The 24,375-nt window shown below is 39.7% G+C and overlaps 1 protein-coding gene across 1 annotated transcript; it reads right to left on the bottom strand.

Moving 5' to 3' along the window:
- Positions 1-17,215: 17,215 nt before the first annotated feature.
- On the bottom strand, positions 17,216-19,200 carry LOC140177676 (uncharacterized). The gene is made up of 4 exons (XM_072210825.1): positions 18,851-19,200; positions 18,505-18,649; positions 18,082-18,381; positions 17,216-17,749 (listed from the first exon to the last, which is right to left on the bottom strand). Exons 1-4 carry the CDS (start codon positions 19,198-19,200, stop codon positions 17,216-17,218), a joined length of 1,329 nt encoding a protein of 442 aa, XP_072066926.1.
- Between the last annotated feature and the right edge of the window lie 5,175 nt (positions 19,201-24,375).

Here is a 24,375-nt window from a genome sequence, read left to right as displayed (position 1 = left end):
CTATAGAATCCTGCATGCCCCAGAAAGCTTCTGATTGCCTTAACATTGGCAGGTGGTGGTAATTTTTCAATTACTTCAACTTTAGCTTGATCCACTTCTATTCCCTTGTTTGAAATTTTATGCCTAAGGACAATCCCTTCAGTCACCATAAAGTGACATTTTTCCCAGTTTAAAGCTAGGTTGGTCTCTTGGCATCTTTTCAGAACAAGTGCTAAATGGTTAAGGCAGGAGTTGAATGAGTCTCCAAAGACTGAAAAGTCATCCATGAAGACTTCCAGAAATTTCTCTACCATATCAGAGAAGATAGAGAGCATGCACCTCTGAAAGGTTGCAGGTGCATTGCACAGACCAAAAGGAATCCTTCTGTAGGCAAACACTCCAGAAGGACATGTGAATGCTGTTTTCTCTTAGTCCTGAGGATCTACTGCAATTTGGTTGTAACCTGAATAGCCATCCAAAAAGTAGTAGTATTCATGACCTGCTAGTCTTTCTAGCATCTGGTCTATGAATGGTAAAGGAAAGTGATCCTTCCTGGTGGCTGTATTGAGCCTTCTGTAATCAATACACATACGCCACCTTGTAACTGTTCTTGTAGGAACCAGTTCATTTCTTTCATTATGAACTACTGTCATGTCTCCCTTTTTGGGGACAACTTGGACAGGACTCACCCAGGGACTATCAGAAATAGGATAAATAATCCCAGCCTCCAGTAATTTGGTGACCTCTTTCTGCACCACCTCCTTCATGGCTGGATTTAGCCGCCTCTGTGGTTGAACCACTGGCTTAGCATTGTCCTCCAATAGGATTTTGTGCATGCATCTTGCAGGGCTGATGCCCTTAAGATCACTTATGGACCACCCAAGAGCTGTCTTGTGTGTCCTTAGCACTTGAAGTAGTGCTTCCTCTTCCAGTGGATTTAAAGTAGAGCTTATGATCACCGGAAAAGTGTCACCTTCTCCTAGAAATGCATATTTCAGGGATGGTGGTAGTGGTTTGATCTCGGGTTTAGGAGGTTTCTCCTCTTCCTGAAGAAGTTTCAGAGGCTCTTTCAATTCCTCTGAATCCTCCAGATTAGGCTGAACATTTTTAAAGATGTCTTCCAGCTCTGATTCGAGACTCTCAGCCATGTTGATCTCCTCTACCAAAGAGTCAATAAGATCAACTTTCATGCAGTCTTTTGGTGTGTCTGGATGCTGCATGGCTTTGACAACATTTAACTTAAACTCATCCTCATTGACTCTCAGGGTTACTTCCTCCTTTTGGACATCAATGAGAGTTTGTCCAGTTGCTAGGAAAGGTCTTCCTAGAATGAGAGTAGCACTCTTGTGCTCCTCCATTTCCAGCACTACAAAGTCAGTGGGAAAGGCGAATGGCCCAACCCTGACAATCATGTCTTCAATCACGCCTGATGGGTATTTAATAGAGCCATCAACAAGTTAGAGACATATCCGGGTTGGTTTGACTTCTTCAGTTAAACCAAGCTTTCTGATAGTGGATGCAGGTATTAGATTGATACTTGCCCCAAGATCACATAAAGCTGTCTTGGTGCAATTACCCTATAATATGCATGGTATCATAAAGCTCCCGAAATCTTTAAGCTTTTTTGGGAAGCTTTTCAGAATGACTGCACTGCATTCTTCAGTGAGGAGAACTCTTTCAGTTTCTATCCAATCCTTCTTATGACTCAAGATCTCTTTCATGAACTTGGCATAAGAGGGTATTTGCTCAAGTGCCTCTACAAACAGAATCTTTATTTCAAGAGTCCTGAGATAGTCTGCAAAGCGGGCAAATTGCTTATCCTGCTCCTCTTTGTGGAGTTTTTGAGGATAAGGCATCTTGGCTTTGTATTCCTCAACCTTGGTTGCTGCAGGTTTATTTCCTACAAAAGTGGTTGGAGAAGCTTTTTTAGAGGGGTTGTTATCAGCACTTGTGTGTGTCTGATCCCTCACTGGCATTTGAATGCCAGGGTTAGAAGCTGGATTGGCGTTGGACGCAAACTCCTTACTTTTTTCTGGCGTTTAAACACTAGAATTGAGCTTCCATTGGGCGTTTGACGCCAATTCCCTCCCTGTTTCTGGCATTTGAATGCCAAAAGTGTTCCTCTCTGGGCTCTTACTGTCCTCAGAGGGATTTTGGATAATATTTTGCTCATCCTCTATCAGTTGTTCTTTCCTTGGCTTTCTGCTACTCTGAAGTGAGGTATTTAATATTTTCCCACTTCTTAATTGAACTGCCTGGCACTCTTCTGTTATCTGCTTTGATAATTGCTGTTTTGTCTGATTCAATTGTCCCTCCATATTTTTATTAGCATTTTTAGTGTCTTGTAGCATCTCCTTGAATTCTGCTAGCTGTTTTGTTAGAAAGCACAATTGTTGATTGAGTTCAGCAACTTGTTCTGGAGGACCCAGTTTAGTAGACACTGCTTTGGCTTCTTCTTTTATGGAGGACCCATTACTTATGTACAGATGCTGGTTTCTAGCAACTATATCAATAAGCTCTTGAGCCTCTTCAATAGTTTTTCTCATGTGTATAGATCCACCAGCTGAGTGGTCTAGGGACATCTGAGCTCCTTCTGTAAGCCCATAGTAGAAGATGTCTAATTGCACCCACTCTGAAAATATTTCAGAGGGGCATTTCCTTAGCATCCCTCTGTATCTCTCCCAGTCATTATAAAGGGATTCATCATCCTCTTGGTTAAAGCCTTGGATGTCCAGCCTTAGCTGTATCATCCTTTTTGGAGGGAAATATTGATTCAGGAATTTGTCTGATAACTGTTTCTATGTCCTTATGCTTGCTGTGGGTTGGTTATTTAACCAACTTTTAGCTTGATCTTTTACAGCAAATGGAAACAGTAACAGCCTGTATACATCCTGATCTACCTCCTTGTCATGTATTGTGTCAGCAATTTGCAAGAATTGTGCCAGAAACTCAGTAGATTCTTCTTGTGGAAGACCGGAATACTGGCAGTTTTACTGCACCATGACAATGAGATGAGGATTTAGCTTAAAACTGCCTGCTTTGATGGGAGGTATACAAATACTACTCCCATATGCAATAGTAGCGGGATTAGCATATGATCCCAGAGTCCTTCTGGACTGTTCATTTCTACTTAGGTCCATGATGGATAGAATGGAATTGATATGAATTACAAAGAAATTATAATTTTGTTTTTATTTTATTTAAGTAGAACAAACCAAATTATTAAGATAATTAAAAATAATAAGATAAAGTAAAATAAAATAATGAGAAATATGAATGTAAATTTCGAAAACCAAGAGAAAAATAAATTTGAAAATGAAAGTAATTGCTTAATTAAGAAGATTGGAAAAACTTTGAATATGATTTTTGAAAAAGATTTTGAATTTTGAAAAGATTTGATTTTTAAAATAAAAATCTGAATTTTTAAAGGTAATTTTCGAAAATTCAATTTAAAATAAAGAGAAAAGATATTTTTGAATTTAGTGAGGAAAGAGAAAAATAATAAAAAGATACAAAACTTAAAATTTTTAGATCTAATGCTCCTTATTTTCGAAATTTTGGAGGAAAAACACCAAGGAACACCAAACATAAAAAATTTTAAGATCAAAACACAAGAAAGACTCAAGAACACCTTGAAGATTCACAAGAACAACAAGAACATGAAGATAGAACACCAAACTTAAAATTTTTTGAAAACCACAATAAAATTTTCGAAAACTAAAGGAGATTAACAAGAGAACACCAAACTTAAAAATTGACACAAGATTTAATCAAAGAGAAATTATTTTTGAAAAAGTTTTAAAAGGAAGATAGCCAATTACCAAGAACATAAGCATAATACTCTAGCCAATTGAGCTATAAATTTAACGTGTTTTAATAAGGTATTTAATAAATAAAAATTTTTGAAAACTAAAAATTTGAAAAAGCACAAGAAAAACAAGAAAAGACACAAAACAAGACAAACCAAAGATCAAACAAGGAAAATAGACTAGAACAACTTGAGGATCAAGGATGAACAAAGAACATGCAATTCGAAAATTGAAAGACAAAGAAAAGCATGCAATTGACACCAAACTTAGAACATGACACTAAACTCACAGAAAAAAAAACTAAAAATTAATAAAGAAAAAAAATTTTTTGAAAAAATTTTTGAAAAGAAAATAAAAGACTCTGACCCAAAAGACAAAATTTTCATAATCTAAGCAACAAGATTCACCGTCAATTGTTCAAACTCAAACAATCCCCAGCAATGGCACCAAAAACTTGGTGCACGAATTGTAAATCACACTTTTCACAACTCGTACCACTAACCAGCAAGTGCACTGGGTCGTCCAAGTAATACCTTACATGAGTAAGGATCGATCCCACGAAGATTGTTGGCTTGAAGCAAGCTATGGTTATCTTGTAACCCTTAGTCAGGATATCAATTATAATTATCAGTTGACTTGCAAATGAACAAGAGAGCATGGATTAAATAATACTTATTATGCAGTAATGGAGAATATGTTGGAGTTTTGGAGATGCTTTATCTTTTGAATCTCTGCTTTCCCCCTGTCTTCTTCTTCACGCACGCAAGGTTCCTCCTATGGCAAGCTGTGTGTTGGTGGATCACCGTTGTTAATGGCTACCATCCATCCTCTTAGTGAAAATGGTCCAGGTGCGCTGTCACCGCACGGCTAATCATCTGTCGGTTCTTGATCATGTCGGAATAGGATCCATTGATCCTTTTGCGTCTGTCACTATGCCCAACACTCGCGAGTTTGAAGCTCGTCACAGTCATTCAATCCTTGAATCCTACTCAGAATACCATAGACAAGGTTTAGACTTTCCGGATTCTCAAGAATGCTACCAATGGATTCTAGCTTATACCATGAAGATTCTGATTAAGGAATCCAAGAGATACTCATTCAATCGAAGGTAGAACGGAGGTGGTTGTCAGGCACGCGTTCATAGGTTGAGAATGGTGATGAGTGTCACGGATCATCACCTTCTTTATATTGAAGTGCAGATGAATATCTTAGATAGAAACAAGCGTGTTTGAATAGAAAACGGAAATAATTGCATTAATCCATCGAGACACAGCAGAGCTCCTCACCCCCAACAATGGAGTTTAGAGACTCATGCCGTCAAAGAGTACAAAGTTCAGATCTAAAAATGTCATGAGGTGCAAAATAAATCTCTAAAAGTTGTTTAAATACTAAACTAGTAACCTAGGTTTACAGAAATTAAGTAAACTATGATAGATAGTGCAGAAATCCACTTCCGGGGCCCACTTGGTATGTGCTGGGGCTGAGACTTGAGCTTTACACGTGCCTAGGCTATTTCTGGAGTTAAACGCCAGGTTGTAACCTGTTTTGGGCGTTTAACTCCAACTTGTAACCTGTTTCTGGCGTTTAACTCTAGAATAGGGCAGAGAACTGGCGTTGAACGCCAGTTTGCATCATCTAAACTCGGGTAAAGTATGGACTATTATATATTGCTGTAAAGCCCTGGATATCTACTTTCCAACGCAATTGAGAGCGTGCTATTTAGACTCCTGTAGCTCCAGAAAATCCACTTTGAGTACAGGGAGGTCAGAATCCAACAGCATCTGCAGTCCTTTTTCAGCCTCTGAATCAGATTTTTGCTCAGGTCCCTCAATTTTAGCCCGAAAATACCTGAAATCACAGAAAAATACACAAACTCATAGTAAAGTCTAGAAATGTGATTTTTATTTAAAAACTAATAAAGATAAACTAAAAACTAATCAAATCATACTAAAAACTATGTAAAAACAATGCCAAAAAGCGTATAAATTATCCGCTCATCAAACCCCAACCACTGGTTGTGCATGTACGTAAAACCTACACTATTTCATACAACAGCAACAGTACCAGCAAGTGCACTGGGTCGTCCAGGTAATACCTGAGTGAGTCAGGGTCGATCCCATGAGGATTGTGGCTTGAAGCAAGCTATGGTTGTCTTGAGGTCTTAGTCAAGTAGAATCAGAAGGAGTTGGATTATCAGTGATATAAACATAACATTTTTTAGAAGTTGTGAAAGGAATAAGCGATAGGGTTAGATTGAGAGTTGGAGTTGCTTTGTCTTTCTGAAGTAACTTTGGTACTGCTATCTTTCTTGCTTGTGAATGATCTTCCTCTATGGCAGGTTATAAGTGATCAAAGCCACGCCAGTGGTCCTTGATCTCCTCTGCTACAGGTTAAATGCCATTATCCGTGATCATTCAATCTGACGGAGGGTAAAGCTCTTAGCAAATCGTTCTCCTTGGCGATCCTACTCAAAACGCCACAGACAAGGTCGAATCTTCCAGATCAGAGAACGCTGCTTCTTTGGATTCTAGCCTATACCACGGAGACCTTAATCTCCTTAAAGATCGGCTGAACTAGTGTCTCGAGAAGTTCCCAATGAAATCGTAGATTAACCATCTGAGAGATGTATAAACATAGCTGTTGGTTCGTGCTTTCCGACCAAGTAGTCACACGAATCCAAGTAGACGCAAGTGTTTGTCAGGCACGTTCGTCTTAATGTGATGAACAGAGCCAATTTGTCAGATCGTCTTGTTCACCACGATGAAGATCGGAATATACATCTTAGAGATAGATCAGACATGGATCGAAGAAGAAGAAATAGTACTTTTATTAATTCATAGGACTCAGCAGGGCTCCTCCCCTCAACCTGGAAGGTTTAGAAACTCATACTGAAAGTAAAAACCAAAATAAAAATGTGTATGGAGCTCTCCTGAATCAGAGAGTGATCCCCATTTGAATATTATTAAAGTGTGTTCTTTTGAATTGGAGAATTCTGATTATTCCCTAAATTACATGGATAAGATCCCTTAAATACTAAACAGATGACTAGTAAGGGTAAAACATGCTATTTAGTGCTAAAATCCACTTCTGAGGCCCACTTGGTGAGTGTTTAGGCTAAGATTTGATGAGATCCACGTGCCATGAGGTCTTTGGGGCGTGGAATGCCAGCTATGGGGTCCTCTCTGGGCCTTTGGATGCTGGGCTCTGCTCTTTGGGCGCTGGACACCTGGAAGGGGGCAGGAAGCTGGCATTGGACGCCAGTTTTGGGCATTCTAATCTGAAGTAAAGTATAAACTATTATATATTTCTGGAAAGCTCCGGAAGTCAGCTTTCCATAGCCATTAAGAGCGCTCTATTTGGACTTCTGTAGCTCCAGAAAAGCCCTTCCGAATGCAAGCAGGTCAGATCTGGACAGCATCTGTAGTGCTTTCTCTGTTTCTGAATCAGACTTTTGCTCCAACTCCTCAATTTCAGCCAGAAAATACTTGAAATTGCCAAAAAATACAAAAACTTGTAGTAGAATCCAAAAATGTGATTTTAACACTAAAACCTATAAAAACTTAATAAAAACTAAATAAAAACTACTAAAAACTATATGAAAGTGATGTCAAAAAGTGTATAAAATATCTGCTCATCAACCACCAACCACTTCACCACTCAATCTTATCCATTCTCTTTCCTCTCTCACCCACTCTTCCATCCACATTCATTCATCCCATCATCCATCACTTCTCTTGATTCTCTCAACCCACCTTTGACTACACCCAATCACCTCTCCTCAATCCCATCCATCTCTCTTTCCAACAACCCACATTCAAATTCAATTTTTCCCACCCTCTCCCACCATAACCGAAACCCACCCCACCCCCACCTATAAATACCCCTCACTTCATCCACTCTTACCACACCTCACACTTCTCTTCCCCTCTTACTTACTCTTCACCATACAAATTCCCTTTCTTCATTTTACCCTTCTTCACCCCAAAGGCCGAAGCCTATACCCCATCTCCTCTATCTTATTTTTCTATTTTTATTTTCTTTTCCTTATCTTATATCTCTATTTTCTCGAGGACAAGCAAAGTTTTTAAGTTTGGTGTTAAGAGCTCCGCTTTTTGCTTCTTATTCTTACCTCCATGGCACAAAAAACCGGAGAGTCCTCAAGAAAAAGAAAGGAGAAAGCCCCCACTTCTGAGCCATGGGATTTTACATGATTTCTTTCCAAGGCCCATCAAGACCATTTTTATGATGTGGTGAGGAAGAAGAAGGTGACGCCCGAGGTCCCCTTCAAGCTGAAGGATGATGAGTACCCGGAGATCCTATACCAGATTCTGAGACGTTGTTGGGAAGTTCTGGCCAACCCCGTGATAGAGGTTGGAGTATTGATGGTGTAAGAGTTCTACTCTAATGCCTGGGTGATGAGAAAGCATGATAGAAGCATGAACCCAGAGCCAAAGAATTGGCGCACCATGGTCAAAGGACGCATCATGGATTTCAACCTTGAGAGTGTGAGGGTGGAGCTACAGTTGCCAGAGCCACGAGAGGACCCTCACTCATACATCCGTAGGGTCAACACTGACCAAAGGTTGGATAAAGTCTTTGCTGACATATACGTACCTAGAGCTCAGTGGAGGAGGGATGCTCAAGGTCAGCCTTACCAGCTGGATAGGGTTGACCTTAGACCAGCAGCTAGAGGATGGTTGGAGTTCATCCAACACTCAATCATCCCTACAAGTAACTGCTCTGAGGTTACAGTTGAGCGAGTAGTGACGATTCACTGTATTATGCTCAGTAATAAGGTGGAGGTGCATGAGGTGATCCCTCAGGAGTTTTAGAGAGTAGCTGATAAGCCCTCCACCTCTGCGAGGCTGGCTTTTTCCCATCTCATTTATCGCTTATGTGTAGAAGATGGAGCTCACATAGAGGGAGATACCCTGATCGACGAGGAGAGGCCGATCACAAAGAAGGGTATGGAGCATGCTAGGGAGCCCGTGCAAGGACCGCAGCAAGAGCCAATTCCACCACCTCCACAAGCTATTCTGGAGATGCCTCAAGGAATGTACTTCCCTCCCAGTGACTATTGGGATCAGTTGACCACATCTTTAAGGGAGCTAACATCATCAGTTAATCAGCTAAGGCTGGAGCATCAGGACCAGTCTGCTCTCCTCCATCAGATAATGGAAGATCAAAGGAGAATGATGGAGGAGCAGAGGAGGAAGGAGCGTGATATTGAGGAGCTTAAACGTTCCAGAGGATTCCCCGGAGGGAGTAGCAGCCACCATCACTGAGGTGGTCTAGTTTCACTCTCCCTATCTTTATTTTATCTCTGTTTTTCTAGTGTTTCATTATATTACTTGCTTTCTATTCTAGTTGCATGATCATTCTTAGGATTTCTTTGCTTTTTAGTTTAGTAATTTATTTCTAAAAATCTTTCAAGGTGTCTTATGTATTACGCATCAAACTTAAAAAGAAAAAATATATTGAAAAAGACGTAGTAAAATGTATAAGATCTTGAGCTATATTATGAGTTATTCTAGTTGCTTTGATGTGGTGCTCTTATCTCTATTTCTAAATGTATGAATTAACTGTGCATGTTTGATATTGGAGTTGAGCATATTGGTTCTTGAGGAACAGGAACTTAGAGAAATATTATTGATTCTCTGAAATAAGAAAAAGATTGATTCTTAAAGCAAAAGAAACAGCAAGAAGAATTAAAAAGAAAAGAAAAATAAGAAAAAGGTCTAAGACTTTGAGCATCAATGGTTAGGAGGGTCAAAAGTGATCTTAAGCTCAAAAGAGTGGTTTTCTCTAACCATATGCTTGCGGTATGAAAGTGTCAAGTAACCCTTGAGACTGAGCACCTAAAGTTGTGACCCAATGCTGTTACAAAGTATGCCTAAGGCTTTGAGCACCATTGTCTGGGAGAAATAAAAAGAAAAATTTGAAACCAAGGAGATCCCCAGTTAAGTGCTTGTGGTGTTTTTGTATCAAGTTAAACTTGACAACAAAATACTTTGACTCAGGGCTAGGCTCAAAGGTGCAAAGCACCAAAGAAAAGAAAAGTTGTGTTCAAGAATCAACTAGAGCCTAAAGGAGAGAATCAATAATACCATCTAAGTTCTAGTTCTAAAGGAAATCAATAGTTTTAAGCTTCAAAGGATAGTGAGATGCCAAAACTATTCAAAAATAGAGTGTCATTGGCTCCATTCAGTAATTAGACCTGAGCTTGATTGACAACTCGAATCTTGTGTATTTTCTCTTCCTTGGTCCTATATTATTTTTGGTTGTTTGAGGACAAGCAACCGTCTAAGTTTGGTGTTGTGATGCGTGAGCATCTTATACCATTTTTCTAGTTATTTTTATATTATTTTTAATTAGATTTTATTTATTTTTACTTGATTTTAGTAAAAAAATCACCTTTGGATGCTACTTTGAGTTTTTCTTGTATTTTTATGATTTTAGGTGAAATTCAAAGCCGTTTGGAGAAGCCTGGAGCAAGAAAGGAAAATGCTGGCTGATGAGCAGATATTTTATACGTTTTTTGGCATCATTTTCATATAGTTTTAGTAGTTTTTATTAAGTTTTTATAGGTTTTAGTGTAAAATCACATTTTTGGATTTTAATATGAGTTTTTGTGTTTTTGGACAATTTCAGATATTTTTTGGCTGAAATTGAGGAGTTGGAGCAGAAGTCTGATTCAAAGACAGAGAAAGCACTGTAGATGCTATTCAGATCTGACCTACCTGCATTCAGAAGAGCTTTTTTGGAGATACAGAAGTTTAAATGGTGCGCTCGTAACTACTATGGAAAGCTGACTTCTAGAGCTTTCCAGAAATATATAATAGTTCATACTTTGCTTTGGATTAGAAGGCCCAAAACTGGCATCCAACGCTAGCTTCCTGCCCCCTTCTAGACGTCCAGCGCCCAAAGAGTAGAGCCCAACGTCCAAAGGCCTAGAAAGGACCCCTGGCTGGCATTCCATGCCTAAGAGACCTCAATGCATGTGGATCTCATCAAAGCTCAACCCAAACACTCACCAAGTGGGCCCCAGAAGTAGATTTTAGCACTAAATAGACTGTTTTACCCTACTAGTCATCTATTTAACGGATTAGATTCATGTAACTTAAAAATCTTTACAATCATCAACCTTTTATCATCTTCTTCGAGACTCTCTGATTCAGGAGAGTACCCTTTACGTTTTCCACCATTTTTTTATTTTCAGTATGAGTTTCTAAACCTCCTAGGTTGAAGGGATGAGCCCTGTTGAGTCCTATGAATTAATAAAAGTACTATTTCTTCTTCAATCCGTGTCTGATATATCTCTAAGATGTATATCCTAATTTTCATCGTGATGAATAGAACAATCTAACAAATTGGCTCTGTTCATCACATTAAGATGAACGTGCCTGACAAACACCCGCATCTACTTGGGTTCGTGTGAATACTTGATCGGAAAGCACGAGCCAACAGCTATGGATTTACATCTCTCAGACGGTTAATCCATGATTTCGTTGGGGACTTCTCGAGACACCAGTTCATCCGATCTCTGGGGAGATTAAGGTCTCCGTGGTATAGGCTAGATCTAAGAAGCAGCGTTCTCTGATCCGAAAGTTTTGAGTAGGATCGCCAAGAGAATGGATTGCTATGCGCTTCATCCTCCATTGGATTGAATACCAAGGGCCCTGGCGTTCATTATGTAGCAGAGGAGATTAAAGACCATTGGCGCAGCCTGCCATAGAAGAAGATCATTCACAAGCAAAGAAGATAATAGTACCAGAGTTACTTCAGAAAGACAAAGAATCTCTGACTCTCAACTCTATTCCTTTTGTTGGCTTATTCTCATTGATGTTTTAAAGGTATAAATTACTATTACAACTCCAAAGACCTTCTGATTCCGCCTGACTAAGACCTGCAAGACAACCATAAGCTTACTTCAAGCCACAATCCTTGTGGGATCAACCCTGACTCGCTCAGGTATTACTTGGACGACCCAGTGCACTTGCTGGTACTGCTGTTGTTGTACGAATTATTGTGGCTTATGCGTACAAGCGCAACCACTGGCAGCAGCCTCTATAGGCGCTGAATGCCCACCTGGCGTTTGGCACCAGCAGGGGGCACAAGACCAGAAGCGCGTTTCCCTCCTTGGGTGTTCAACGCCCATTCTTGAACTTAAACGCCAGCAGCAACCCGTTTCACACCTCTTTGGGCCTCCAAGTGGATTTAGCACTTATTAGTTTAATTTTATTTTCTTTTTATAATATTTATTTACAAATAATATCTTTTAGGACTAGCATTTATTATTAGGTTAGTATTTAAAGGAAAAGATCAATTAGGTTTAGGATCTTCTTTCTTCTGCACTTTTCAGAACCTTGTTTTCTTTGTTAGTTATGAGCAACTAAACCTCTTGGTTAAGGTTAGGAGCTCTGTTTATTTCTATGGATTAAAACTATTATTCTTCTATTTTAATTAATGTTTGATTTAATTCTAAGGTGTTGTTTTCATTCTTAATCTTATGAATTGGGTGGAACGAAAGTATGACCCTTTTTCACATGAGTTTTTGTGATTCTTGAGAGTGCTATCTCGCTTGAACTACAGCTTGAAAACACTCCTCCTAAATTCCTAATTACATGAACTAATTGGGATATGTGACATATGTAACACCCTAATTAGCCTAAGCTTTACCTCACGTCGTAAAGCAAAGGTTAATCAGAGATTACGACAGTTCTAAGCGCATACATAATATATATATATATATATAGAAAGAATAGTATAATCTAGAAGCCTGATGAAAGATATAGCTCAAAAATAGGATTTCAAAAGCGCAAAACGTACTAACGAAGCTACTAACCTAAAGCATACGATACACATAAGATATATCAAAATTTAGTAGTGTAATATCATAAAAATCTAGCCACGGCTCACAGAGTTTAAGCCGGCTAGCCATATACAGATATACAGAGCTAGATAGTAAAAACAGCTTATACAATTTTTTTTCTCTCAAATACAAGCCTCTAGGCAAAACAAAATACAAAAGTGAGAGACATATACAAAATAAGTCAAAAAGACTCAAAAAGATATATGGATCCTCTGCTTTTGTCACCAACCAGACAACTAACCGAGGTGGGTTGCAACCTGCATCTGAAAAACACAAGAGAAATATGGTATAAGAACCGGAGGTTCTTAGTATGGTAACAGTACCCAGTGATGTAAGATATAAGACCCCGTGATGCCAAGGACAATCCTAGCTCCATATCTATCACAGGATTGAAACTTAAGGCATACTAAATTAGTAAAGCATGATTATATAAACCTTAACATAAATAAATCGGGTAAACTATCTTAGGGGATTTCTATTCTAACCAACACCGCTGTCCCACAGCCTTCACCAACCGATCCTCTGTGCGATCTCATCGCCACCGCCTTCCACACCTCCTCAATCCCAGTAGAAATCACAAGTATTTACAATGCAAGGAAATCACAAGTAGAAGCATATAAAGCAAATAATTCGAATAGCAATTAGGCATGTTATACAAATAGGTAAGCCATTAGAAGTAGTCAAAGCATACAAACAGATAGAAAATGCATATGATGAATGCCTACCCTATTATCTGTGATATCACATTGTTGGTTCAATTGCCAACCCGACACATCTCCATGGAGACGTTGCCCTTCAGAATCCTCACATGGGAATCCCCGAGATATAGTGCTCGGATCACTGTCTAGGTACTTGCGCCTGCACGCTTTATCGATCCGAAGGGATGCGAGCGGGATACTAATGCCACAGACCTCACATCTCAACACAAGCGGGACGAACCACCGCCCTTACATTGCCACCGCTACCTCGACAGGCGGGATCCAACCACCGTCCCTGCCGGGCACATAGCGTCTTATAATCTCAATATAAAACAATAGTGCAGTGGTTTTTCAGAAAATAGATTTAATACATCAGTGATTCCTCATCACACATTTGAGTCCTCGACCCATCTCAACCACTGTCAATTCATATTTTTATTCCGAACTCAATAGTTTCTCAATTCTCATCTCATACATCAACCATTCATCACATAACATCAACCCATCCTCAGCACACCAGAAACCTAGGCATCCGCTTTCTAAGTATTCCACATAATATCATCTAGAACCATTAAATTATTTTCCAATGTTTTAAATGTCCAAAACTAGGCCCAAGAATCATAAAATGGTGTTAGAAAAGCTTTCAACCTTGTTGGGAAGGTAGAATAATTGAAAACAAGGTAAAATTTGAGAAACAGGACGTGTGCGTCCGCACAGGGGTGTGCGTGCGCCCGTTCCAGAGAGTTTTAAAATGTGTGCGTACACACAGGGGTCAAGATTTACAGAGTCTGTTCACTCGTATAACCTGTGCCAGCGCCCCCAACAGACTGGCCTTCCCAACGTGTGCGTGCGCACAGGGCTGTCCGTACGCACATGTTGCAATTCTTCCTTAGATATGTGCGCACATGAGCTGTGCTAGCACTGCAAACAGAACGCATTTCTCTACCTGTGCGTGCGCACAGGTTGAAAATTTTGTAGGGTTGTGCGTGCGCACATATCAGAAATTCTAAAATTCTACAACTTATCAAAATTTCAGATTTTCAACACCAACATTGAATGATCATAACTTCCTCTACAAAAACCCAAATTTTACAAACTTTATATCAAATTGAAGGGTTTTCAATAAGGTTTAATTCCAAATAAGTTCCAATCAATTTTGAAAATCGAGGCAAAAGTTATGATCGAACAAAGTTCACCAAGAACCAACTTTTACCCAAATTCACAATTTCCACAATTCCTTAACATGCACATTCCAAACCATACCAAACTATTCCAAACTCTAATTTTTACCAAATATCACCTTTTATATCACAATACACCAAACTTACCATATTTCTATTCACATCTCATCATCTTCAACATCAACACCAATATGTCACATTTCTACAACCACACTACCAAATCATCAATTTCAACAACACTTATATCATCACCATGCCTTTTTAATTTACACAATCAATCATCATTATCATATTACCATCATTCATCATACTCAAATTCAACAATTATTAATTCATCATAAATCACCACATACCATCATTTAACAATTCAACAACCATTTAATTTCAAACCTATCCTATGGGTCATTAGCCTAAGTGTCCATGAATATTATATACTACATAGAGAAAACCGAAACCATACCTTGGCCGATTCCCTATATGAACCCAAAACTCCAATTTAGCACAATCAAGTTCCCAACTACAATCTAAGCTTTCAATTCCACTTCAACAAGCACCAATATGTTCCAATAGCTCCCAAAATCACAATAATCAAACTATATATGCATAAACCATCACAAATCAACCTAGGGTTCCATTTAAACATAAAATTACAAGAGTTTAGTAGTTCTTACCTTTTCCAATAGATTTGATAGCAACAATCCAATGCTAAGCAAGGATTAGAGCAAACCTAAACATCCAAAATCACAAATACTCATTTAACCCAAAGCCCTAATTACCCAATATTTTGAGGAGAATAACTGAAGGGATTTCCAGCTTTACTTACCAGTTTCTTATATGAGTCTTGTAGAGCTCTTCACAAGAAATGCGTAGCCACTGACGGCACGCAAATCGAAGCACCGTAGCTCGAGATATCGCGAAGAGAAGAGAGGTGTGCATAGTGTTCTCTTCTTCCTCTCCTTCCCTCTTTCAAATCTAAAGTGTGTGTGTGTTTAATGGTGTTGTGGCTGGTTTGGTTCACTAAATGAACCATTTATATGTTGGGCTTGGGCCGAACTTGGGCTCGGTCCAACCCGTTAGCGTTTTTAGCCCATTTGGTCCAACTTCGGGCCAAACCTTTAAAATTAACGCCCGATTTTCCATTTCTACTATTTTTATAAGATTTTTTATTGTTTTCACTTTTTCTCATGTGGTACCGGGAAGACTTAAACCGGTTTAACCGGTTCAACTGTCGGTTCGCGATTTTTTACGGTTTTTTGAAGAAAGCACATTTTCTGACTCAAAAAGACCCACTGAGTCCAAAAATCACTTTCAAATCCTCAAATTCTCACTCTAACTTTTCAGAACCTATTTTGGGCAATATTTTCACTTAATTAACCAGTTGATTAGTTGCAGTTCTTACATTTTCCATACCAAATAAGAAATTTTACCCTCAAAATTTGAATTACCTGAGAAAAGCTCGGGATAATCCTTTCTCATCTCGGATTCCAATTCCCAAGTATGCTCTTCAACACCTGCTCACTTGCAAGCAACTTTGACCAACGAGACTTCCTTTTCTCGCAACTTCTTCACATAGCATCACCAATTCTCATTGGCGTCACTTGGAAGGTCAAGTTCTCCCTCAACTCAACCGACTCAGGCTCTAACACATGAGCCGTATCTGACGTCTACTTACGGAATTGTGACACGTGGGATACGTCATGTAAGTTAGACAGATAAGGTGGCAAGGCTACTTGATACGCCACCGGCCCGAATCTCTTCAGGATCTCAAACGGTCCTATATACCTTGGATTCAACTTCTTGGTTTTGATTGCTCTTCCAATCCTAGTTGTCGGTGTAACTCGAAGAAATACATGTTCTCCCAGTTTAAACTCTAACAGTTTCCTTTTCTGGTCCACGTAGCTCTTCTATCGACTCTGAGTAGTTAAAATACTTGCACGAATTTTCTTAATGTTCTCAGTAGTCTCTGCTATTACATCAGGACCTAAAACACTTGCTTCACCAGATTCATACCAACAAAGTGGAGATTGGCACTTCCGTCCATACAAAGCTTCATACGGAGCCATCCCAATGCTCACATGAAAGCTATTGTTGTACGCAAACTCCACCAATGGCATGTAGCGATCCCAACTTCCAGGTTGATCCAACACACATGCTCTCAGCATATATTCTAGCGTCTGAATAGTCATTTCCAACTGTCCATTAGTTTGCGGATGATATGTGGTACTGAGACATAGCTTCATACCGAAAGCTCTTTGAAAAGCTCCCCAAAACCTTGATGTGAATTGGGAATCACGGTCCGATACTATGCTCAATGGCATAGCATGCAACCTTACTATCTCCTTGATATACAACCTAGCTAACTCCTCTATAGAATAGTTCACTCGGATAGGCAGAAAATGAGTGGATTTGGTTAAGCGATCCATGACCACCCAAACCACATCAAATCCCGACCTAGTACTCAGTAATCCGGTCACAAAGTCCATTGCAATTCCTTCCCACTTCCACTGGGGAATCTCAAGAGGCTGTAGCATTCCCGACGGCTTCTGATGCTCTATCTTCACTTTCTGACACGTCAGGCACTTGGATACCATTGTTGCTACATCACCTTTCATCTCAGGCCAACAGAACATCTTCTTTAAGTCATAATACATCTTCGTACTTCTGGTACACAAATTCTCACCTTATATCTCCACAACCATTCATCATCCTTAGTGAATTCTTCACGCCTCTTCTCACCAACTGGTTGAAACAATTGCTGAAGCTTTTGCTCATCTTGCTGAGCCCTTTGTGAGCTTTTGACAACAAGTCTTGCCTCAAACTCCCAACATCTAGTACACAAATTCTCCCCTTATATCTCCACAACCATTCATCATCCTTAGTGAATTCTTCACGCCTCTTCTCACCAACTGGTTGAAACAATTGCTGAAGCTTTTGCTCATCTTGCTGAGCCCTTTGTATTTCTGATTTAAACGTGCTTGAAATCTGTAGCTGGTTCAAACAAGCTCTTCCGGCAACTTCACCAATATCCAGCTTAAGATCCACAAACTTATCTACTAGCTCCTCTTCCTTAATCCTCATCCAAGCTATTGTCAAGGACTTCCGACTCAAAGCGTTTGCTACCACATTCGTCTTTCCAGGATGATAACTCAACTCAAAATCATAATCTTTTAGCAACTCCATCCACCTTCTCTGGCGCATATTTAGCTCCTTCTGATCAAAGATGTAATTGAGACTCTTATGATCAGAAAAAATGCTAAACCTCACTCCGTACAAGTGGTGCCTCCAAATCTTCAGTGCAAACACACTGCTAATTCCAAGTCATGAGTGGGGTAATTCATCTCATGCGGTCTCAGTTGACGCAATGCGTAAGCCACCACATTTCGATGTTGCATCAACACGCAACCCAAACCCTTCAAGGAAGAATCACAGTACACTTCGAATGGTTCATGCGGTTTTGGTAAAATCAAAACTGGCGTGGAAGTTAACTTTTGCTTCAAAGTTTGAAAACTTTCTTCATACTCTGACGTCCACACAAAAGGCACCTCTTTCCTTGTTAATTTCGTCATCGGTAGCGCAATCCGGGAGAATCCTTCAATGAATCTCTGGTAATATCCGGCCAAGCCCAAAAAGCTCATGACTTCCATCACTGTCGTTGGCCTTTCCCATTCCATTATCGCTTCAACCTTAGAAGGATCCACAGCTATCCCTCCTTTACTTACCACGTGACCTAGGAACTTTACTTCCTCCTTCCAGAACTCGCACTTGGTCAACTTAGCATACAACTTCTGCTCTTCTAAGATTTGCAACACAATCCTCAAGTGTTCTTCATGCTCCTTTTCCGTCTTAGAGTAAACCAAGATGTCATCTATGAAAACCACCACGAATTTGTCCAAAAAGGGACGAAAGACTCTGTTCATGTAATCCATGAAAACAGCAGGTGCATTCGTTAACCCAAAGGACATTACCATAAACTCATAGTGTCCATAGCGTGTTCTAAACGTAGTCTTGGGGATATCATCCTCTTTCACCATTATCAGATGGTAACCGAATCTCAAATCGATCTTGGAAAACACTCCGGCTCCATGCAATTGATCCATCAAGTCATCTATCCTTGGCAGCGGGTACGTATTATTCACAGTCACTTTGTTCAATTGTCGGTAATCCACACACAGTCGCAACCCTCCATCCTTCTTCTTTACCAATAAAATCGGCGCTCCCCACGGTGATACACTCGGTCGAATGAACCTCTTATTCAGAAGCTCTTCCAACTGAGTCTTTAATTCTGCCAGCTCTATCAGAGCCATTCTATACGGTGCAATTGACACTGGTCCGGCTCCCGGCACCAATTCAATCGCAAATTCAATCTCCCTTTGAGGTAGGAATTCAGGAATATCCTCTGGGAATTCCTCCAGAAATTCTCTAGCTACCGGAATCTGATCCAAGTTCTGGGCATCACCCAACGCATTAGCAGCCAACAAAATATAACCTTGACACTCTTCCCCACTACAACACACTATTACAGAGTTCATGTAATACCCCATAGCTACCATCGCTCCATTTTCTCCTTCCGGCATAAACCGAATTGACCGCTCAAAGCAATCTAACAAAACCCGATTCTTCGACAACCAATCAAACCCCAAAATCATCTCCAATCTAACCATTGGCAAACAGATCAAGACATGCACAAAGTCTCTACCCTCAAGTTTGAAACCTACTTGCCTACATCATGACCTAGTCATAACCGTCTGATGTGGAGTATGTACATGCATATCAAATGGTAACTCTGACACTTTCAAGCTTAATTCCTCAACTTTAGCAAACGAAATAACGAATGCGAAGCTCCAGTATCATATAATGCAACTAAGGATTTATCACCAATTAGACATATACCTCTCATCAATGGATCCTCCTTAGAAGCATCCTTGGCATTCACAGCAAAAACTCGCCCCTGGTGCTGACTCTGACCCGCGCCTGGGTTCTTCCCACGTGTGCAATCACTCGAAAAATGACCAGGCAAGCCACAGTTAAAGCACCCACCTATACCAATTTTGCAAGAGTTATATGGATGAAAACGTCCACAACGATCACAAGCTAAATTTGGAGAACTCTTACTCTGATTTCCTCTCCCTTTGCCACGCTGAAACTGATCATGGGTGTTCCTTCTGAAGCCTCCTTGTCCTTGAGGCACATATCCTCCTCTCTTAAAGTTTTGTCCTCTCGGATGAAAATACTTGCCACGCCCCCGACTAGAGCTCCCTCCATGAGTGTCCTTGGATGCTGCCACGGTCTTGGCATACTCCTCCACCACCCTTGCTTTGTTCACTAAGTCGGAGATGACACGGATCTCCATAGGAGCAACAGTAGTCATAATGTCCTTCAACTCCCTTTGGTATTTGATACACTTCCAACTCTGATAAGTCTCCGGGACACCCTGACATACCCTAGAAAACCTACAGAGTTCCTCAAACTTTCTGGTATAGTCTGCCACAGATAAGGAACCTTGCTTCAGCTGCATCAGTTCCATCTACTTTGCTTCCCTTACAGACTCAGGGAAGTACTTCTTATAAAAAGCCGTCTGGAATAAGTCCCACGGAACATCGGCGTTCTGAAGTTGTAGCAAGCGACACTTAGCTTGCCACCAGTGCTGGGCCTCTCCTGCCAGTTGATAAGCAGCAAATTCAACATACTGATCGTTTGAAACATGCTGTGCCTGTAAAGCACGCTCCATGCCTTGGAACCAGTTGTCCGCTTCTGTAGGGTTAGTTGACCCTCGAAAAATTGGCGGATGAACCTTGAGGAACGTCGCCAAGATCATCAGAACTCTCCCGGTGTTATTACCGTTTTCCTCAGCATTATCATTAGCATTCCCTTCACCGTTTTCATTGCCATTCCCAGCTAGTTGGCCTAACCTCTGCACAGCTTGCAGAGTCGCATCAGCATTAGCCTCCATAGTATTTGCCAAATTAGCCATTGCCGCCAAAAATTTGGCATGATTGTCAGCTGGTTGCTCATTTCTACTTTTTCGTGACCATGCTCGACCTCGTCAACGAGTGGCCATGTAGGGTTCCTGTCCACACCAAACAATCGATATCAAGGTGATCAGTCTCAATATCAAAAGCTTAGTGCTTCAATTATCTCAAACAGGCACTCACAAACAAGCATGCTATGCATATATCAATCAGATAACCTAATAGCATCAAAGAAAAGACACATAGAGTATGCAATGAAGCACAATCGGTCCATTCCTCAGGCTCACGAGGAAAAACTGCTCTGATACCCCTAAATGTAACACCCTAATTAGCCTAAGCTTTACCTTGCATCGTAAAGCAAAGGTTAATCAGAGATTATGACAATTCTAAGTGCATATATATATATATATATATATATATATATATATATATATATATATATATATAGAAAGAATAGTATAATCTAGAAGCTTGATGAAAGATATAGCTCAAAAATAGGATTTCAAAAGCGCAAAACGTACTAACGAAGCTACTAACCTAAAGCATAAGATACACATAAGATATATCAAAATATAGTAGTGTGATCCGTGAGCATCTTTCCTATCTTTTCCTTGTGAATTTGCATCTAAATTGTTGATTTTAATAAAGAATTAATTATCTTTTAGCCAATATGGGTGCTACTTTGAGTCTTGTGCAATTCTGTTTATTTTAGGTAGCATTCAGCTGGATTTGATGGAGTTTCTGCAGAAGAAGAGATGAAGGCGAACGATGCTGTCAACCCTGACCTCTCTGAATTCAAACCTGAATAACTCAAGCTACAGAGGTCCAATGGACGTGATTTTAGTGGAGTTGGAAAGCTAACTTCCAGAGCTTTCCAACAATATATAATAGTCTATACTTCTTGATAAACCCCAATTTTGTGGTTTATCTTGTGCTTATTTTGGGGGATTTTATCACCTTTTCTCACATTTATTCAATGAAATAGCATGGTTTTGCAATTCTCCCTTGATTTGTGCTTAAATGTGAAAACATGCTTTTTAGGCCCTTAAATTGGTGATTTTAATCCACTTTGATTCCATTCGATGCCTTGATGTGTTTGTTGAGTGATTTCAGGTTCATAAGGCAAGTATTGGATGGAAGAAGTGAGGAGAAAAGCATGCAAAGTGGGAGAACTCATGAAGAAATGAAGGAACCGTAAAGTTTCAAGCCTGACCTCTTTGCACTCAAACGACCATAACTTGAGCTACAAAGATTCAAATGAGGCGGTTCTAGTTGCGTTGGAAAGCTAACATCCGGGGCTTCGAAATGATATAAATTTTGCATATGTTGCTTCGCGTTCAGGGGCGCGCACACGCACTTTGCGCGCACGCGCCGATGCTGTCCGTGGCCCACTTTTATAAAATCGCCCCCAGCAATTTTGCAGCTCTTTTTGGGCCCAATCCAACCCATTTCTGATGCTATTGAACCCAAGGATTGAAGGGGGAATGAAAAGAAAAGTAGTCATAGTTTTAGTTTCCATCATGTTTTAGGGTAGAATTCTAGAGAAAGAAGCTCTCTCTTTTCTCTAGAATTTAGGGTAGTTTAGAATCCAAGTTTTAATTATTGTTTTGATTTAGTTTTCTCTTTTAATTTCTTGTTGCTACTACTCTAATCTTCTTAGTTTCTCTTGTTCATTTCCTTTATTTTGTTACTTTTATGTTGATGAACCCTTGTTGGATTTCCATTTACTTTTAATGTAATTTAATGTTTGATGTCTTTTTATTGATGAATTGAGTTGTTGATTTACTTTTCTTGCAAATTGTAGTTGGTAGATTTTATTATTCTTGCACTTTTATTATGGTTTCCTTTTATGCCTTCCAAGTGTTTGATAAAATGCTTGGAAGGATGTTAGAGTAGATTTTGAGCATTCTTGGCTTGGAAAGAGTAATTGGGCAATCTTGAGTCATGAAAACCCAACTCATGTTGGTGATCTAGAGTTGTTAGCTAGTATTGTTTCCATTGACGCTAATCTTTTGCTAATTAAATTAGTGAGTTGATTAGGACTTTTGGATTGAGATTAGCTAGTCTTGTTAGACTTTCTCCCTATTTGTTGGAGTTGACGTAATGAGATAAATTCTTGTTTATATTTGTGACATGATTAATTAGTCTTGTTTGACATTCTCCCGATGTGTGAGTTAACTAAATAAGATGAATTAATCATGCACGACTAGGATAGAAAGCCTATGATCTCAATCCATTGCCATGAATGTCTCTCTTTATTACTTGTTTTCTTTAATTACTTGCTCAATTTACTTTTCTTGTCTTTTTATTTTATTGCCCCTCTAATCAACAAAAAAACCCCTTGATCCCCGTAGCCAATAATCATACACTTCATTGCAACTCCTTGTGAGACGACCCGGAGTCTTAATACTTCGGTTAATTCTTATTGGGGATTGTTATTTGTGATAACCAAAAATTTTTGTATGAAAGGATTCTTGATTGTTTTGGAAACTATACTTTACAACGAGAATTCATTTGTGAATTCTAAACCGTCAAGAAATCTCGCTCATCAAAATGGCGCCGTTGCCGGGGAGTTGCAATGGTGTTATGTTATTGGCTATTGTGAATATTGTGAATATGTTTGCCTTTTTCTTATTTGCTAGTTTTTGTTAGACTTAGGACTTGTTGCTTATTTTTGTAGCTTTTGCTTTTATTTGCTACTATGAATTCTCATCCTCACTTTGGCTATGAGTTTGGCTCAAATTATGTTGTAGGGAATGGAAACTACAATGAGGATATGCATCAAGGATGGAACAATCAAAGATGGGAGGAGCCTCAAGGGATTGATCAACCTTATTGGCAACAACAACCTCCGAATTCTTATGGGTATAATTCTAATCCTAATGCATATCAATCTAATGGATGTGGTGACCCATATTGTGATTATCAACAACCACCACCATATGCCTATGAACCACCTCCTCAACATAATTTTGCACCACCTTACTCACAAGCCCCTTTTCACCAAACACCTTCATATGACCCTAATCCTTATCCACCATATCAACCACCTTATGAACCATATGAACCATACATAGAACCACCACAATTCCAACACAACTACTCTCAAGAACCACCCCAATATATACCTCCACACCCTTACCAAGATGAACCAACTTTTAATAATGAAACCTTTCTCCCAAACAATGAACCTTCTCTTCCACCATCACCTCCCGATGAAGCCCCACGCATGAATTGAGAGATCTTGAATCTCATATCTTAAGGCGACAAGAGAAGGATAAAAAGAAGTTTAAAGAGCTAGGAGCCAAGATGGCTATCCTAGTGGAAGCCATTAGCAACATGGCCTCCTCCCGACTAAGCCTAAGCGACCAAGGCATTCCCATTGACGAATGTGGAGAAGAAACCAAGGAGCATAGTGAGGGAGTGAGTTTAGAGCTTCAAGGTGAAGAAGAAGAGTTGAAACAAGGATTGCCACAAGGGGAGAAAGTTGAGATAATTGAGCCAGAAGAAGTGGTTGAAGCCTTTGAAGAGGTTGACCAAGAGATGGATTCAATCATTGAAAAATTCTTATGTACAATTGAATCCTCTCCAATTGGGTTTGACATAGAGGGTAAGGAAGAAGATACCTCACTTTCCATACCCTTGGTAAGCAATGAAGAAGAGATTGAATTGAAAGGAAGCTACCAAGGGGAGAAGGTTGAGCAAGAAGTAAGCTCCACCATTGAAGATGATTCCACACCAACTAATGAGTCTTTTGGAATTGATGAATCTCCCTCATTGTGTTATGAAATTAATGACAAAGAGGACCGTGCACAACCTCCAACACATGGTTTGAGCAATGAATGGTGCATAGAAGAAGTTGGTGAG

This window comes from Arachis hypogaea, chromosome 13, assembly GCF_003086295.3.
Source record: "Arachis hypogaea cultivar Tifrunner chromosome 13, arahy.Tifrunner.gnm2.J5K5, whole genome shotgun sequence".
Classification (NCBI taxonomy): Eukaryota; Viridiplantae; Streptophyta; class Magnoliopsida; order Fabales; family Fabaceae; genus Arachis; species Arachis hypogaea.
Note: the sequence above shows the minus strand (reverse complement) of the source record. Positions and strands in the feature narration are given on the sequence as shown.

Bases quoted from the DNA above. Each gene is read 5' to 3' on its own strand.
- LOC140177676 (XM_072210825.1), bottom strand. From the start codon at position 19,200: ATGGTTAGATTGGAGATGATTTTGGGGTTTGATTGGTTGTCGAAGAAT. The intron at 18,650-18,850 runs GTATAGAATGGC...CCCGCTGCCAAG, and splicing joins GGACCAGTGTCAATTGCACC to GATAGATGACTTGATGGATC. The intron at 17,750-18,081 runs GTGCCTTTTGTG...ATCTTTGATCAG, and splicing joins CGAAATTAACAAGGAAAGAG to AAGGAGCTAAATATGCGCCA.